This window comes from Puntigrus tetrazona, unplaced genomic scaffold (assembly GCF_018831695.1).
Source record: "Puntigrus tetrazona isolate hp1 unplaced genomic scaffold, ASM1883169v1 S000000008, whole genome shotgun sequence".
In the NCBI taxonomy this organism is placed as follows: Eukaryota; Metazoa; Chordata; class Actinopteri; order Cypriniformes; family Cyprinidae; genus Puntigrus; species Puntigrus tetrazona.
Window position 1 is genome coordinate 1759504 of NW_025047688.1, and position 19233 is coordinate 1778736.

Here is a 19233-nt window from a genome sequence, read left to right on the forward strand (position 1 = left end):
CTGTTACCATAGAAACACCAATGGTGGCCACAGCTGTGAGTTCTTGCAGGCTAGCCGAGCTAGCTTCCCACATAACATGGAAGAGATATCTCTCATAAAAAAACATACATCTGTCATCATTCGCCCACCCTCATGTCACTCCACACTGACAGCTGAGCTTTCCTCGCTCAGTGGAACACAAAAGGAGAAATTCGAAAGCATGTGAGCGACCAAACCGTTGACGGTAGCCATTATTTTTTCATACTGTGGAAGTCAATGGGTGCCGGCAACTGTTTGTTGACCAACATTCCTCGGTATATCTTCTTTTGTGTTCAGCAAAATAAACATACTCATACTCAAGTTTGGAACAATTCAAGAGTGCACGAAGACAACATTTTGGGGTGATGTACATATGTTTCATATAGGTTGTATATACGTTACACACTTTTATCTACGCAGATAATGCATGCATACTTGATAAAAGCCACTTTAAAAAAAAAATATGTATGGCTGATCTATTACTTTGTTTTAGGCAACGAAATTAACTCTTTGTTTGCTGAAGATATTATTACCTAATCAAAATAAATAAATAGAAATAGACTTTTTTGCAAATTAACAGTTCGTTTGAAGGCATTAAAATAAATGGATAAATAAATAAACATGCATGGATGAATCATTCACCATAACAACACGACTTATAGACAGGGTTATTGTCTTTTCATTTTAATGCCTACTAAGATTTTGTATTGGTTTGGTTCTTTGATTGCTAAATGATGACCACATATGGGAAAATAAACAGGAAAAAAAAATGCCTGCTTATATCCAAGGCCGCTGAAAAAACATTCTTCCTGTCCTTGTCCAGTCCGCTGAGATAGGTTTGTCACATCTCTCTCATCTGGCTATCTGTTCTCATTTGTTCCTATGGACCTTGTGGAAGAACAGTAGAGAGCACCTTAAAACGTCCCTCTTTCATAACAGTCCAGATAACGTGCTGAAGATAACGGTCGCCCATTTTCTCTTACAATAAAAGCAGAATCATGTCCTGTCTCACGTGGCTTCAGTCTTTCATTTACTCTTTCCTTTTATTCCTCCTCTACCTGTTTCCGTCTCTTCCTTTATCACACTTTGTGCTTGCTGAATTTCAGAAATTAGGCTTCCAGGAGCAAAGCACTCTCACTACAAGTGTACGGAGGGCAAATGCAGACTCTCAGCAGAGAAAGGAATAAAGCGCAGAATGAATAGGCTGAGAAAATGACAACAGGAGAAGGAGGGATATTAGTTTCAGGGGAGGAATTAATGGGCAGCAGTGACTGATAGATTGAGGGAAGACTGAACCCAGGGCTGCAGGTTAACCGACTTCACGATGCAAGGAGGAAAATGTAGATGACGGCTTTTTATTTCCCCCGTCCTACGGTCTCCTCTCTATGCTGGATCTCTATTCACCGTGAGAAAAGCTCATTTTTGGACTTTCTCTCTCCGTAAACTGATTTAAAGAGCGTGTGACTGTCTTATGGCTTCGTAATGGAGATTGTCGTCAAAGCAGAGAGAATCATTACCTGCTCGTCTCACCACAAAAATGACTAAACATCACACTTCCCTTCCCGGCGCGCGCACATATGCAGTGCAAAAATATTTTCGAATGATAAAGGTGGTTGCTAGAAATATAAATCAAAATATGACGCTTCGTGGTATTTTTGTGCCTGTATATTTTACATTTATAGCATGTATTAAATTAACTGATGAAATGATCCCTTAAAATGCCTGCAAAGCGCTAGACACAAACACAATGCATTACAACGTGAAAAAAACCTCTGTAACTGATACATATAATATATACATATAATATAATATATACATTATAAATAAATAATTACAATTAGCTGTTAAATTTGAACTATGAAAGATAATCTGTAAAGGTTGTTTTTTTACTATAACATATATGACTTTTTTGTATTCACCAACAAAAAGCTATATTAGCAATACATTTTGTTAAAAGTACATTAAAACGTGCATTATAAAATAACTTCTACAGAGAGTGTAAGGCCATTTATATTTTTTTACGATTATTTTATTGCAATTTTTTTAATACCATTACATGTATCAAAATCTAAATAAATATAATTTTAAATATACAAAATCATCAAAATGTTTTGAAAGAATGAAATACTTAAATTTCGCATAACATTGCTCAAAGGTGTCAGTGAAATCATTTATACATTACAAAAGAATGCTGTCCCTTTGAACTTTCTATTCATCAAATAATCCTGAAAAAAGGTCCATCAGCTCAATTTTTTTAAAACCTTATAATAAAAAATAATCGGTGTAATGAATAGCTTATTGGAATGATTTCAAAGACTGAACAATTTGCAGCTTCGCTGTACCATAATGAAAAAATATATTATAATAGAAAATACGTTTATGCTTATTTTTGTCACAATGTTACAGTTTTGTATTTTCCTTAAGTAAGACTCAATCTACCATTAAGCAAATAGCAGGTGGTTCTTACTGTAAGCATAATTGAGTGTAATTATGCAATGTATTATGCAACATGAGCATAATCGTGCCATGAGTGACATTTGAATTGCATCTCATTCTGATCTGCGTTCAGGTTTTTGTGATTCTTCCACATGATTGTTTGCTTCCAGCTCTCAGTTAATGATATCTGAATATTTAGCCGTGACGTTATTCGCTTACCGCCATGTTTTCAATGCCCTTTTGCCAACACAAAAGTAACCCAAACTGAACACATGTATTACATTATTTCTGCCGCAAATCCAGCATTATATTTTACATGACAATGTACATATAAACGGTAGCCAGTGGAGCTTTGCTAAAACTGATGTAGCAGCACTAACATTATGGCAGCACAGCATGTGTGAATCATTTCACTCGTGAAAATGTACTTGTAAGTTGAATCTTTAATTACTGAAAAAGCTGCATGCTAAAAAGGCTGATGTTTACTGATGAATTCGCTGGAACCGGATAACATGCCGTCCAGACCAAACACAAATGCGGGGTGCGCTTCAAAAGACATCATCTGACATGCACAGATAGTCCACTTATCTTAAGACAGCTACCACTGTCTTTGCTTTTAAAAGCAGTTCAGTGAGAATCCTGTCTGAAACAACACAAAAGGCACGAGGTTGTCGTGTTCAGTTTAGAGAACTGAATATAATAAGACGAGCAGTGGGGACGGGAAGGGAGTTTGTGTTGGAGCGACGAAGGCAGCCTGAAAACAAAGAGATACGGCAGATACCCCCGCTAAAACATGATAGCTGTGCTGTACAAGAAAACTGAGAGTGTGGGGAAAGATTACAGTGAATACAAGACAAGAAACAGCCAGATTTGGTTTTAGCATGCTGTAGAGAGAAAGTAAACTCTGTGATAACGATAACCTGGCACGGAAAATAGCTCAATCGAATTCAAATAAGTGTTTCAGAGTCGCTTCATAAACGGTAAAGACTTGTAATTAGAATTTCTGTCAATCCAAAAGTAAAGGGACAGAAATTAGACAACTAAATACAGTTTATGAATATCTAATAAGCGGCGTTGGGCATGCTAAAAAAATGTTATAGTTACTAGTTACTTCTCACAAATGGCAACTGAGTTAGAAAGTGAGTTACATCATTACGAAAGTAACTAATTGCCAGAGAAAGTAACCAATCAAATATCTCGGATGTCCTCAATGCAAATATGTTGAATGAATGAAAAGGACACTAAACAGAATAAATTATTGTACACTAATTTACACTGTTTTAATGTTTCTGTGGCACAATGTGAGAGACTCCTATCAAATTCAATATATTCATTATATTATTATTTGATATATGATTATATTATAATAAATTTTTATAGTATTATAATATGATATTGTGCTAATTTAGCATTATAAGACGATATAACTTTAATAATTACAAAAAACATGTATATTTCTTGACTAAACTTAGTACTGGTGGTCATGTTTAAGATGATTAACAAAACAAAAAAAATTGACGAAACTGTGACACTATGAATTCTACTGTTCATAACAATATAAAACACACTAGGGTGAAAGAGCTGCTGGGTTCATGAATGTTAATCACGTTGTTGAATCACACTTGAATTAAATTGCTGAAATCAAAGCAGGGACAATATTGGTGAAGACCAGCCAATGAGATTGTCTTTCGCGTATTAGCTCCGCCCACTACCAGAGAAACCGGCACTTAAAAGCTTAAAAGCTGAAGAATTCCAAGAACTCCATTATTTTGACAGGAAATAAAGATGAATAGAGCCTTTAATAAATAATAGCAATTCTGCATTTTACTGTCAGTAACTGTAACAGCACTGTAACGGGGGAAACAGTAATTCGTTTCAATTTGTTTCATTATCTATAACACCGTTATTCCCATCAGTGCTAATAAGGGAATATCTAGTCGACAAATAAAACTCCAAACATCTTCAAATATTCAGTAGAAATGGAAAAGTCAAGAAAACCCCTCCAGGTAACTATTTCCAGAGTCCATTGTCTACATGTCATTGGCCCTGCTTGTTTAGCTAAAGGGTTCATTGTTTTCTGTGTATCCCAATAAGTTGTGCTGATTAGCATGAGCCGTTTTCTCATAACTAAGTCAGCAGCTGGGTGGCTTGATTAGACTCGCAGATGGATGCGACCCAAACCCCTGTCGATGCGCTGAGGAAACCCCAAAGGAGCCTGTTTGTTTGTTTTTGAACATTATTTCTGAGTCAATACTGCCAGAGTGAATGTCACCAGCCAGAGAAAACCTCCATTGATCTCCCTCCAGGAGCATCAACATCTCCATAACTCAAGCATAAATGTCACCCTGCGAGGAAACGGCAACCTGCTGACTTCAGCTGTTCTGAATGCTGCTGGGCGTAACTGTAAATGTGCGAAGCAGGGGATGTACAGATGAAAACGAGGGGGGAAAAAAAACATTGTAATGATTGTAAAACTTACTAGGGCGGTGCGCACAGATGTAAGCGTTACGCGACAGCTTCGAATTGAGCCACAACAGATGTTCACTAGCCATCAAGGTATTTCATAGAGGTCAGTGTGAACGTTTTCTCTTTTTAGTGGGTGTTTGCACAGTATGTGGGCCAATGACAAGGTGTCAAGAGATTATGGAAATTACAAATTAAAATATCCTAATACCTATTAAAATGGCATGGCTCTTCAGGGCTTTGTAACGTGAATGGGTGCCGAGATTTTGAAGTAGTAGGGTTGTGACGGTGAGGAAATTCTGCCACTGATTAATCGATGCGTGACAACACCGCTAATACTGAGGCTTAGCTTTCCTCTTTTCCTTCTCTGTTAAATAGCTCGTAAAAGCAGCATGCACATTTTGCTTTAATTTTCAAATGAGTGCCGTTCGGCTTCAAGCTATTGTTTGTTTTTAGTGCATTTGTGAACCTAGAAGTCTTCTTAAGTCGCTGGGGTATAATTGTAGCAACAGACAAAAATACATTGGATTGGTCAAAATGATCACTTTTGCTTTTATGCCAAAAATCATATTAAGTAAAGATCATGTTCCATAAAGATATTTAATACATTTCCTTACGTAACTATATCAAAAACCTCATTTTTGATAGTACTACATGAAGCTTATTTATTTAGCTTTCATATGACGTATAAATCCCAATTTTGAAAAATTGACACTTGTGACTGGTTTTGTGGTACAAAAAAACGTCTTTATAGAATACGTCTTTATAAAAATCCAAGCTTTTAATAAGCATTAATAGGATTTTTTTTATTCACAATTACAGTCTCCAGACAGTCTTTACACAGACAAACCCCACAAAAAATAGTTGTGACTCAGAGACGAAAAACGTGTTCATCATCAAAGGTGTGTTCATAAATCACAGTCCTAGTCTGTTTTTAATAAACTTGTTTTTTAATGTATTTTTGAATAACTAAATTACAGAGAGTGTCATTTGACTGACCCATATGTATTCAACAACCCCAAGAGTCAAAGAGGATAATTAAAATTTCTAGCTGAAGGCTTATTTTATAAACATCATTAACTCTGTCCCCAGGATGCTAGATGACATATATTTGCATAAAGCACATTGATCTTACAATGCAAACAGCCTGAGAGGATCATACATTAGCTCCTGAATCACGGAGAAATGTGCGCTTTCACGGGCACACAATGCTCGTTTTAGTGGTTTGCATTGTGAATAGATGTTATCGAAACCATAAACTGCTGTGGGAATGTGCCACCGTGATGACTAATCCCACACGCTATCGCTAATGTGTCGTTATTTTCAACTGGGAGATAATGTTTTAAAAAACCAATTGTTCTTGCGTGGCCACATAGCATGCTTCAACCCTTGCTCTATAAGGAAGATAAATGGTTGCACATGGCAGGCTGGGAATTCGAATTGAGATTTTTGCTCATAAGAATGCAAGCGCAAAAAAGCAATCCTTCTCTAGACAAAGCCAAGCTTTCACTTCCTGACCTTCCCCCACACAGACACACTAAACCCTAGCCGAGTCTGCAGATACAGTGCTGCTGGAGCTCACACATATTCTCTGCGTCGAGAGGGACATGCTGAGAAACGGTGGACTGGAAATGAGCAGGGATGAGAGGATGCGGGGGAAAAAAAGATAGCAACCGAGCTACAAACCACACTCAAGGCCTCCTTCTAGCGTCACTGTAAGCTGATTACGTTAGATGAAAGGCATGTCAAACAGCATCTCTATTACTGTGGCAATCTAGCAAAGCCACAGCTGAGCAAGAATTCAAGGCACTCCGATGCAAAGCCGGGCGCCAGGATGCACTTACATGGTCAAAATAATAAGAAAGAGAGGTAAAGAGCGCTGGAGACACAGGAGGGCTATGATACCGCAAAAACACGATTGTTCTGGCCACTTTGTGCTTAAGCTGTCTAGCCAAGGAGAAATGAGACAGCTGTAAAATGCATCAAATTTGATTTCATTATGTCTGCTTTTACCTGAAAGATCTACAATATGGGGTTATGGAAATATGATCTTTCACAAAAAAAACGGTCCCACATTAAGGCAATGATAACTTGAATTATTTACTCTTCAAATTAATATATTCTCACAAATGGCTTATCTGCTTATCACTTATCTACAGCTTTCACATTTTCCTGCCCATATGATTTGCATAATTTTTTTATATTAATAATTAACTGCTTTATTTATTTATTTACGTTTAGAGATGTCATGCGCGTAACAATTTGTGGTTAGTTTCCAGTCAAGAAATATGGATATATTATATACAAAGTTATTTAACTTCCAAATATTAGCTTTTTAGTTAAACTACATTTGATTTGCCACTCACAATAGCTTTAAAATAACTGCTTTACAATGTGCATTTATAATTACAAATTCTCAGTCACAGTCAACTGAATATGATGCATGTGACAAAAAATAATGAAGAGTTAATTGGAAGCTGTGGCACATCTTATCCACTGTAAAGTGTTTTGCGCTATGATGGAGAAGCAACGATGTGTAGAATGCCTTCATATAAATACAGCATAATACTACTGTACAAACACAGGCAAACACAATGTGTAGCACATCCTAATGAGGCTGTAGCCTTGTAGATTGTTTTACACCACTCTGAGAAACACTGGGCTGTGGAGCGCTGGATTCAACCTGCTCTCATCAAGAATATCTACCTCTTTGGAGTTATTGTGCTACATCATTTTTAGTTTTGCAGCAGTTTTTTTAAAGAGAAATGTCCACTCAGTGGCGCTAAAACACAGGTTCAATATGTGAACCCTGGCATGCTTTTATTACATTGATATAGGTATGTATCGCAGCGGTTCAGAATTGTTACTAACAAATCAATGCTGTTGGAAATATGCCCTACACCAAACTCAACCCTAAACCTACCTGATAGTGTTAACAAATGAAAAATTGATATAAAAATGCTGAGCCGTAGTTACACAGGATTCAAACCAGAGCTCCTCGTCTCTCAAGAACACCTCTGTACTCCATGATCCACCGAAACCATAGATGTAAAGCTGGATATGTGGGATGCTAACAATCAAGTAATTGTGTGAAAATTATGCTTTATTAATCCAAACTGTATACATTTGTGTATTAAAAGGTGTCAGAGTTTTACTCCTTCTAGTGTTCGTTTCTTTGTGAAACTGCAGTGATATGTACTTATTGGTACGTATTTTGTGTCTCACTAAAAAGTGCCCCCAGGTACATTTATGCCATGAGACCAGGTAGTGATTTTGAATACAAACACAGCTTTTCACTTCACAAGCCATTAATTGATGGTGTGGATGACTTCTGGATTAATGTGATGCTGTAATGAGGTTTAATGTGGTCTCATTCTGACGGCACCCATTCACTGAGGATGGTGTGTAAGTGATGTTATGCTACATTTCTCTAAATCTGTTGCTTGGAAATCCTGAACAGTACAATTTAATTTTGTGTGCACTATCACTATTATTCACTTTAATAAACTTCAATTCAAAACTAAGCCTTTCCCTAGAATCTTGTACATTTTGGGTGTGTATTTTATTGGTTAATGTTTAAAAGATGAGGTCACAGCTAGCGAGCTCGAGTTCTCTCTAAAGTATGCAATGGTGTGATGTCATTTCTTTTCTCTTCCCTTTTTCAGTTTTTCTTTCCTATGCACAAGGTTGCAGAGCTCAAAGTCCGAATCTTCCCACAAACAACAGCGTTCGTTATTTCCACTCAATAGAAATTAATCCTAAAGAGAGAGCAGGGAGGACAGAAAGGAATTCCTCTCTCCTGAATTCTCTCGTGAGACATTCCAGTAGAGTCTGTCCCGTTTCAAACTTCTCAGTTAAATGGGTCAGAGGAGCTGTCACAAATATGCAGTTGAAATTCCTGTGCATTTAAGCTGCTCTCTGGTTTCTGTTAGTAAAAACAACAACAACAAAACCCTTCTGACTGTTGCATCCAAACTCCCGACATATCAATCAGAGAAAACGGTATTTGCGCCGTCCCATCTGTGCATTCTTGGCCCTTTCTCTCCTTTATTGGAGTGGAATTCCACTGATGTCATTCTATTTTAGTGCAGCACATTCCAGGTTGTATGGAGCTCTCAGCAATCGCCAGCGTGCTCTCGATGGCACACGCACAAAGGAACAGAGTGTGTGAATGTGGCAGAGCTGTTAAAAGTTCATTTGAGCCATGCAGATTCTTCTGTGGCAGTGGGACAGAGACAAGATGAACCACAAATGTTCATTATGACGCGGTACATAGCACTCGGGAAAGATAACGGCATTCTTTTCTCATTTCGGCTGTCCATAAGGACTAAATAGGCTTTTTAAGAAGCCATCTAGATCTAGATTTACTCTTTCTGAAGGAATTAAGCACAAGTGCTTGCAGACAACTGAAAATGACACTGTATGGAATTTTGATTCCATAGATTCCCAGTGATAAAAATGTAAATGCATATAGTTTAAAATATCAAAAATACTACACACACACACACACACACACACACACACACACATATATATATATATATATATATATATATATATATATATATATATATATATATATATATATATATATATATATATTAATGTCCATTCAGCAGTCTCCAAATCTGGTCTTGGCAATAAGAGAGTGAATAGATGCCAGCGCACTGCGGGCTGCATGGGACAGTCTTTTTCCTTTTTATTTCCTACATTTTCGTCTGCTGTAATTACATTCTTTTTCTATTTCTCTTCTCCATCTCTCTCTTTAAGGCTTCCTCTCAAGTGGCACCATCTCTCGCTGCACCTCAGTGAATCGATCCATTTTACTCCTCTCCGGGCTCCAGTCTTTTGTCTCATTTTGTCTGTCGCTCAGGATTACAGCCGGTCTTCTGCTTTTTGCAGATCCCGCCAACTTCTCTCTTTCACCCGAGTCACTTTTCTCAATCTATGTCCCGCCTTCCATCTGTATCTAGGCTCGGTTCCAGCCATCCAGGTCTGTCTGCTGCGGTTCTCAGTGAAGGGTCATGTACTGGGAGAGTTAGGTTAATGGCTGACATGTGTTTGCAGAAGGAAGTGTGCTTGTTTTCAGTCCCACATTCTTCACAATGACCTTGTTCTTTGAGCAAGGCACCATAATATGGTGAAAGACCTGTCTGTAAGTAGATGGATGTTTTTCTCTGTCAGAAATAGCCATGCACTGCTCTGTTTTCTTAGCTTTCATTAAGACCTCTTTAGCTGTGAATTATGGTAATTTATTCAAAGGAGACAGGGGTGTTTTATGGTCCTCTGAGGCCCGAGACACCACCCTCTTGTCCCCCGCCAGACATTTGATGCGTGTATCTTAAGTCATCGTCGACTTCTCAAAGTCAACCTGCTTTTTATTACCTGTAAATAGAGCATGCAGCATTTACTGTATAACTCTCTGAATAGTTTAGCATGGTAATGAATATGACAATGTTGATGTATTTGGTGTTAGAGCAATCGATTCGCTATGCTGCTCTGTTGATGCAGAGCAACTGCAGAGATTTGTTACTGCCAATACATCCACGGGCAAGAGCATCTACTCCTGCCGCAAAGCATTCATGATGCATATGTGCACATACATAAATTAACAAGAGCAGATATGTACAGGTGGAGCTGGGGGAGGTGGAGTGTTTCTGACTTACACCAAACACTGAACCATTATTTAAATACTGATTAGGAAGCTCATTGGCTGCAGATGCAACAAAGACCAATCAACTTGTGTCTTGTAGTAAATTACAAATCCCTGAAATACGATCCATCAAAGCGAATACTACAATAGCTTTTTTTTGTACTCTTTTATCTGGGTCGTAAGTTGGGACTCGTGTAACTCAGTCTGTAAAGCGTTGCGTAAACTTAACTTAAAAACTTATAGGTAATATACGGTACTTGCACAAATGACCTATAAGGTTGTTTGTTGTCGGGGGACAGGCTGCAATATTAGGGTGTTAGTCAATATTAGAACTACCACATTCATCTAAGGACTTTTAAGACGAAGTTTCCTGTTAGTTACATTTTTTTCCTAGAAAAAAAATATTTAATTGACATACTCCCTCAGCTTAAAAGTAAATATTTGAATAATTTAACATTTGCATGTTCACAGTTCTCTGATGTCGGTTAGTGATATCATGACAAGTAAAAAAAAAAATCATACGTACTTATTTTGATTGTGGTTGTTTTTTTTTTATTTACTTTCATTTCACGCTTTTATGTTTTAATGAATTATTAGCTTTTCATCAACTCACCAGAAGTTCCTTTACGAGACTCCAGGGTTTTGAAGTTTTAAGTATTAAAATAAATATTGATATTTTAAATATTAACATAAAACGGTGCTTCAAAGGGGATGAAATAAGAGATGCTAAAATCTAAGCTAAAATCTCTTGACAAAACCGCATGCGAAGTTTCTTTTAGCTAAAACAATCTCCGCCTCTTTTATACTCAAAATAAAACTAAACTTTCAACAATTTCTCTATATATATTTCTCTATATGACCCTGACAGGTTTCATAATAATAAAATGCTATTATAAAGTCTGATCAGTTTTTTTATGCTTGCCTGTGAACACACGCAGGCTGTTGTCGCATTTCAATTTTAAGAGAATTTTTTTTTTAAATAGTTTAACTTTCCTGCTGTGCTATGTCTGTCTAGCTGTTGTTAAAACGAAAGAACCCTCTGAGAAATGTGTCAGGGTCTGATGGACCCTAATTACACAGGGCTTCCTTGAGACCGTCGCTGACACTTCCCGTTCTGAAAACATGTAATTTTGTGGAGAACAACTACAAGCGCCATCAAAATTAGTTTATTTCGGATATTACCCTGAAAACAGTCTTTTTATTACATCTTCCCTGACTCTCCTTGTCCCCGCGTCACCTAAAGCACCAGTATCAGAACGAGCGGAGCTAAATTTCTTGATCCCTTGTGTAATTCCCCTCGTCACCTCATCCTTCCCACTGTCTGTTCCTCCTTCTCATTACAAGGCTCTTTCAAGCTCTGCCAGCAGTGATGGCTATACAAAACAAGGCCATAAAACACCAGCACAAAGCCAGTGACAAGACACTGCGCGTTCATAGAGAGACATGGGGGAGGGAATTGTCGGAGGAAAACGGGTGAGTGAAAACAGATGGTAAACAATGCATACTACAGGACGGCGATGAAGGAGATATGAAAGAAAAGGAGGAAAGCGAGAGGAATCGAGATTAAGAGTGAAAGCTTATCAAACGTGAGATAACAGCGACGGAGATGAAAAAGGAAAATAAGAGTAAAGAGTGGATACGGATAGTGAGGGTTTTTTTAATGTTAATATGCAGCAGATGGATTCCAGCCAGAGTATGAAATATATTACAGCTCTCAAGCAACACAACAACCATAGCAAGTTTGCATCAGCCCTGTCCTTTCGTGAGTTAGTATTCAGTCTCGATCAACACATGACCTGGTCCAGACAGAACCTGCAGATTTTTCCGCATTCATATTCTGCTTTTGGCTAATGCGTTCAAGGCGAAAGGTGTTAACTAACTTTACTGGTAACGCAAATGCTACGTAGTGTTCAGATCTCGTTTTAGCTCTTTTCCCACTGGTGTAAGCAGGTGAGCAGTGTTTATATCCTCTTTGTGAAAGACTGACCAGCTGTTTGTAGATATTAGACTCGCACCCTGAGGGAGGAAGAATTCCTTCTGCCAGAACCTCATTGCTAGAGATTACTGAAAGCATTTTAGTGAAGCTTATAAATACTGATTTTGCTGACAGGAAGAATGCTGTGTATCATTATATGGAGCCATTAAGACATCAGGTCCAGATCCAATGTGTGAGTAACATCCTGTTTACTAAAGTCTGGAATACACTACACGAAACCGAACAGACTTTAAAACACTAGGCATAGTGTGCGTTCTAGAAAGCGTTCAAAATATGAATGATATGTTTGATCTCCTCCAATCTGGATGGAATTAAGCTAACGCTGAAAAATTGAGTCTGCACCCATCATGCATCTTTGAGAAATTCAAACCTACAGACTGGCTCTGATTTTCAGCAACTAGTGTCGACTCGTCCAGACTGTAAATTGGGGCAAAAAAGTCAAATAGTGTAATCCAGCCTTCATCTGCTTGATGGCAGCAGATGTGTCCTTTCCTGCCTATGAAAACCCAAAATCATTTATATGCATTTTGGAAGTGGTGGAACCATTTTAGATATATTACATATGAATGGGATGAGGTGCCACGCGCTCTTCTCAATAAAAGAGCCGAAAGTCATCACATCACCGTATCCGGTTGCTTTCCACATTATTTTGAAACGCTTTCTGTAAATGTGCGTGACTTCCGGTTCATTAGCCGCCGTAAGGAAATAATCATAAGAATAACTGCAGTAAATAAGTGTGATTGTATTTACATTGATTCTAACAGCCCCGGTCTCTACTGAGATGAGAGGGAACGCTCACACTCGCTGACCTCCGTGGTAATTTCTTCGCTCACATGAATGTGTTCTGGATCATTAGACATGACGTTATGCTGCATTGGCAGCCTGTCTGCAACCAGTTTCCATATGAGGGGGCTTCATACAAAAACAAGTCATTGACTGACTGGGGCATGAGGCAGCTGGCTTTTCTGGCACAGCCACAAACGTGCATTAGGAACAAATGCACATACATTTCTTTCACTACGACGCCACAAACGACGAAGGCATTACATTGAGACAAATCAAGACATCCTGATTTGTAATTTACTAAAATGCACCATTATTAGTTGAAATCTCAGCAGGTTCTCATTAAAGCCTCGTTACTCTCTTAGTAAAGCCCACTTATCTCCAGGAGACGGGGCGCTGTGACCCTGACAGTGTTCTCTTTCACTACATCTCTCTTTTTCCCCTACCTCACGCTCTCTTTCTCCCTCATTTTCCTTTTCCCTCGGTAACTTCTATTTTTATCAGGGCTTGAAGCGCAGTTGATTCACCTGCTGTAAGGCAGCAGCGAAATGCAGGTAGAAAGCAATTCAAAACTGGGCGAGCACTCTTTTTGATCGTAGGATGGGATTTAGGTAACTGCATTATCCTGCCTCTGCTATTACATTTAGTGGCGTTAGAAAAACCTCAGTGCCGTGAGAAGAGCTAAATTTCATTCTCCTCCGCAGTTTGTGATAATGCGTTTGTTTGTGTGTGTGTGTGTGTGTGTGTGTGTGATAATGTTTCACATTCTGGATTGTCTCCTTCTGTTTTCTTTGTATACCAATGTATACTGTAAACAAGAGACAGAGCATTAGACTGAAAGGGAAAGAAAAAAGGCCTCTGAAAATAAAACTGTTGGCTGTTGTTTCTTATTCTTTTTTTAAAGATTCTTTTATTGCACTTACAAGAGGGTTTTTTTGACTTTGATCCTTAGGCATGACGATTTTTGTGCAAAAAGTTCACCCAAAAACGTAACTTCTCTCATCATGTACTCCCCTTCACAGTTTTCCATTGTTTGGCTTTCTTTTTGAGGAAGATTAAAGATCTTTAATCTTTAAGATGTTTGATCTTCTTAGTCGTAGTGTTTTATTTCGTCCGTACGATAGAAGTCAACGGTAAACAAAACAGTTTGGTAGCATTCTTTCAATCTTAATCGCTCACGATTCACACAAGAAAGAAAGCGGGTGAGTAAATAATGACTTTAATGGTTTAAAGTTTCTTGCTGACTATCGATCGTAAAACCGGCAATAAAGCGCAAAACAGTAACATTCTTCACTTTAAAAAGCCACTGACTTTGTCATTAGTGAATTATTCGGCAATAATGTGCAAACCTTTCAGTTAAGACCTACTACAAAAGATTGTTGAGCACTGACTTTGTCACACTCGCTATATATTAATAGCGACCTCGTTTTTTGTGCACTTATATCATTTACAGTACTCTATTGGATAAGTTTCCGATTATTAGAACTGATCTATGCGGTCTTGTATCTCCCTCTTATACGGTTTTGCTTAAAGTTTATGATTTGTATTGAAGCTGGTTTGGGTCTCTTTACAACTTGATGATTGGTGAAAACACAAACAATGGAGAATACGGTCTTTCTCGGCTCCGGACTTCAACGTGCACACGAATCCATTCACTCACACTCACGATGTGCTTATTCTACCAACCAGCTACAAAACCGTCCCAGGAAATGTAGTGTGTTTTAATTTGGGGTGACGCTCTATAAGAGCTCGTGTATGTAAGCAGCACGTCATGCCTTCAGGGAACACGAGCTCTGACAGCTCCAAAGCCCCCACTGAGTGAGATACAAGAAAGAGACAAACCACAGCATGAACGCGTGAACAGCGAAGAGAGGAATCGTGCGGGTTGCATGACACCCATTACGAGCCGCTGTTCTTTTAGCTTAAGTGTTTTCTTATCAAGACTGTCAGCATGAAATTACTCGCAGATGATTCTAGAGCAGAGACCGTACAATATTGCGCGTGTTGTAATACAATAGCGTGCTCTAACCACAACCGCTCTTCTTTTCAATTAAAAAATAATGTCTGGGAACATGTGATCCCATGTCATGCATTTTTAAAGCTAAAGCCACTATGTTTTTTGTATTATCGTGCTCGTTCGAGAACGTGCAGATGTTTTACACAGGAAGTGCTTCCTTGATGCATGCGTCACCGACACAAGGGACAACTTTCACCAAACTGTGTGTTGTTTCTTAAAACGCTTGGTGTAGAGGGCAGTCTCTTGGATTTCACGATAGGTCATTTTCGCAATACAGTGTTATAACGTTTGCATTCGCGAGATTTGAGTTCCTCTTCTTGTGTGGCTTAAACGCGGTTCACCTGGCGGGTTGTTATCACACTAGAGAGCGAAGGAACGCAATTAACTCGACACTAACAAACATGACATATGGCCCCTCCAGCAGCTGCATCTGAGCACTGAAATCAGAGTAACCTCACTGGCCAAACACCTCCTAACAGTTTGTTATCTGGTTGGTTTTAACAGCTGTCTGTTTACAGCCCTTTTGAATTTCCAAGGCAAAGACCACCAACCTCTCACGACACACCGAGTTCATTAACCACACAAACACAAACCAGGTGACGTGTGCGTTTTGTGACAGATGTACCTTGACAACTCAGCTGGCCCACCATTCTTTATAAACTGGGCAAAACGCTTAGTATATTTGACAAGAAATGCTACTTTAAATGCTACTTTAACCACGCTATTTAAAATTTTGTGTGCCATTTTTTAAAGTGCTTCATTGCCAAATTTAGTTCTTCAGGTCAAATGGACAAACAGTTTTTTTATGCATTATTATTTTAAAATAATATGGTTTCTACGACTTCCAAACAACTTGGTACAGAGCGTTGTTTATCGACAGAATCGACCCAAAAGCAATCAAAGCCAAACCCTTCATGTTCATGTTTACCTATGGGTCTTATCTATAGGTAGGGTTTTGCATATTATACTGACATCTATCTGCATGGATGCATTGCATCTGTTAACTCGCGCCATCCGTTCCACTTTATAAAATAAACATTAATAGTACATGATCACGTGATTTCAACATGACTGCTCCCATGAAGTTGCGACCCGCTCTATCCAGAAAAGCATTTTTTCCCATTAAAAAAAAATTGTCTGGAGTCATCTAATGTGACTGAATGTCGTCAAATCTGGGTTGTAAAACTTTTTCGAATAGCAAAAAGAAGAAAACGACCGAGTCCGGCTTTAAAATGATCATAATTACCCCTTGGTTGGTTCTAAGTTAACGGTAGTTGACCGGACTCTTTCCTTTTACAGTTCATTAGGTGCAAGTTAGATCCGGATCCCCATAAACATATCTAAAAAGACGAGCCCTTCTCCTTAATGCATCGCAGGTTTGATATAACTTACCTCGGCGTGACAGCAGACTACAGCCAGGAGGAAAAACACGGGTAAACACCGAAACATCTGTAACGGGCGTAGCGGGCGGAGAGAAGAGAGACAAGGGAAGAAAGGCTTTAGAAACGGAGAAAGCGTTCCAGGCAGTGCGACACAAGTTGTTCAGGCGCTGTGAAAGATTGCAAACAGTGCTCGGGTCGCTCACCGTTTTTTCGTGAGAAGAGCCGACCGAGTGTGCTGGAGGAGGAAAGCGCGGCGTCTCGTCTCGCTCCGCTGTGGACGTGGGTCTGAGGATGTGATCTCGGGAAAGTCGAGCGGAGAGCGCTCAGGAATCCGCCGCTTCCCCCCTCCGTGACGTGACGTGGCCCGCGAGGAGCCGTGGAGCAGATCCAGATAAAGAGCGCGCGCGCGCTGGCACGCTCGCATCCACACGCTGCGCGAGCTTACAAGGGTCTGTACCGCGCGCTGGTTCGTCGCGTGCTCGTGAGGGTTCTGATTCGGGTCAAAGGTAGAAAAGTTGCAAGCTCAAACGCAGACAAGACGCCGAGATCGATGGCAGCGTGATTGGGCCTGCTGATTAACGAATAAAGACAGCTGCGTCCAGTGAAAGAATACCGTTCAAGTTACAGTTTTATTATGAAAATGTACAGCATTTTATTTTGCATCGCCACTGTAGGCATCACCACATGGGAGAGGTGAATCTTATGTCCCAGGGGCTGAACTGTATTTAAAATTTGGTAAAAATGAAAATGTTTTTTGATTAAGTGCAGGTTACATTGTCTTTGGTGTAGCCTATTGAAGGTTTCAGTTGCTCTTAGGTGTAGCCTATTGATGTAAAATATAAAATGAGGGTCATTTATGTGTATATTTTCAGTTATTATAAATGAACAGTCCATCACAATGTTGCTGCTAAGAGAGCTTTATTAGAAGCTGGAGAACGTGTTTACCAGGGATGCCCCGGAATAGGTTGAGATGAAATATGAAATGTGATGTGCAAAAAAAAAAAAATCAAGGATGGTCGTGAGAATATTTTTATTAAAGTTGAGGTCTGAACAGTGGTACGATGGGGAGTACCATCAGTGTTGTCAACGCATCTGAAAGATTGCAAAATAAATCCAATTAATGCTCTTTAACAAAGCGAAAAAGCTGACTCTGTTATGGAAAATCAAAATTCTGTCATGATTCACTTGCCCTGATGGGCTTAGCGGGGAGCCACCACTGCCATCTTAAAATAAAACCTTGCCAACCTGTCACTTTAGCATCCCATTCAATAAAATGTGAGCAGCGGTCCCTAGATTTCTTTCAGCAGCTGTGCTTCGTGAAAAGATGAAAGCCTGTGTACCATGAAATAATAGCAAGACAACAGCAGCTCCTTCTATTAGGCTCTCCTCGCAGGCTGCACACACATGGACCACTGGTTTAGTCTGATTCACCAACAAATGGCTCTTATGAACCGGTTCTTTTGTATCAAATACATAAAGCACCACTGGAGTTTAATATAAACTGCTAAAAAAAAGTATGAACAAATGATTATTCGGCTAAATTCAGAGGTGCTTGTATAAATCGTATCTCAACTGGACAGGAATGTATGCGACTTCAGTCAAATATGCCGCTCTTTTTTGAGCTTTATTGCATACTGATTATATTCCAACTCTTTTAAATATTCATGGACGTTAATGTATGTGTGCCTTAAATCCATAAACCGTGCACGAATGCTCGATTCATTGTTGCCACCTCTCATAGTCTTCACGCCACCCTAATAAATGCGATCTGAAATCTGTGCCCCTTCGTGTTGCTTTAAAGATGAGCTTTTAGGGAGAAGAAGAGTCTCAGGGTATTATAACGTGGCTTCAGATTAAGTCGATGATGACAGGATTTTCATTTTGAGTGAACTATCACTTCAACCTAACAATTCATTAGCTGCTTCTCATAGCAACAAGTCTCTCTTGTGGTTAGTCTAGTTGAAATGCAGAATTTCGATGAGATGCGGGTTTGCCAAATGACTGATCAAATTGAAATGATATCCATGGCAAATCCACATAGGGCCCTCTCCTTTTTAAAAAGGGAAAATGAGATTTGATGCATCGAAAAAAGGTGGGGGTGCCGAGTTGTGTCGGTGTATATGCTAATTTGCCAATGGATTTCTACTGTGATAAAAGTTTAAACAAAAAGCGCAGGCTGAAATAATGTCAAAACGCTTTGCTCTCCAGTAAGTGTTCAAAGACATTCGTCGAGCCACGTAGATCTGTTTTTGTGAGACTTGCCAATCGTGAAGAGCAAATAGAGGCTTACCTAACAGTCTTTGTCCTCCTAATGTCTTTCAGCCAAGAGTGCTTGGTAATCAGAACAGCACATAATTGCCTCTCCACGGCTACTTTTCATCACTGTTTATCTAACAGCGTCTGCATAAATTCACTTCGTGAATGAATAACCTGTCACAAATGCATCTGCTATTCAATCTCCCGTTCTACACCTTTAACACCGGCC

General features: G+C 39.1%; 1 protein-coding gene across 2 annotated transcripts in view; it reads right to left on the reverse strand.

Annotated features, from left to right (window-relative positions):
- fstl1b (follistatin-like 1b) overlaps positions 1 to 17182 on the reverse strand; it is a 35209-nt gene extending 18027 nt beyond the window's left edge. The window contains exons 1-2 of one of the 2 annotated variants that reach the window (XM_043229623.1): positions 16952 to 17182; positions 16759 to 16815 (exon numbers count right to left, since the gene is read on the reverse strand). In XM_043229623.1, the coding sequence (XP_043085558.1) occupies positions 16759 to 16815 (57 nt within the window). In that variant the 5' untranslated portion in view covers positions 16952 to 17182. The remainder of the gene's footprint in view (positions 1 to 16758; positions 16816 to 16951) is intronic. The other variant, XM_043229622.1, reaches the window with a different exon arrangement.
- Positions 17183 to 19233: the final 2051 nt, after the last annotated feature.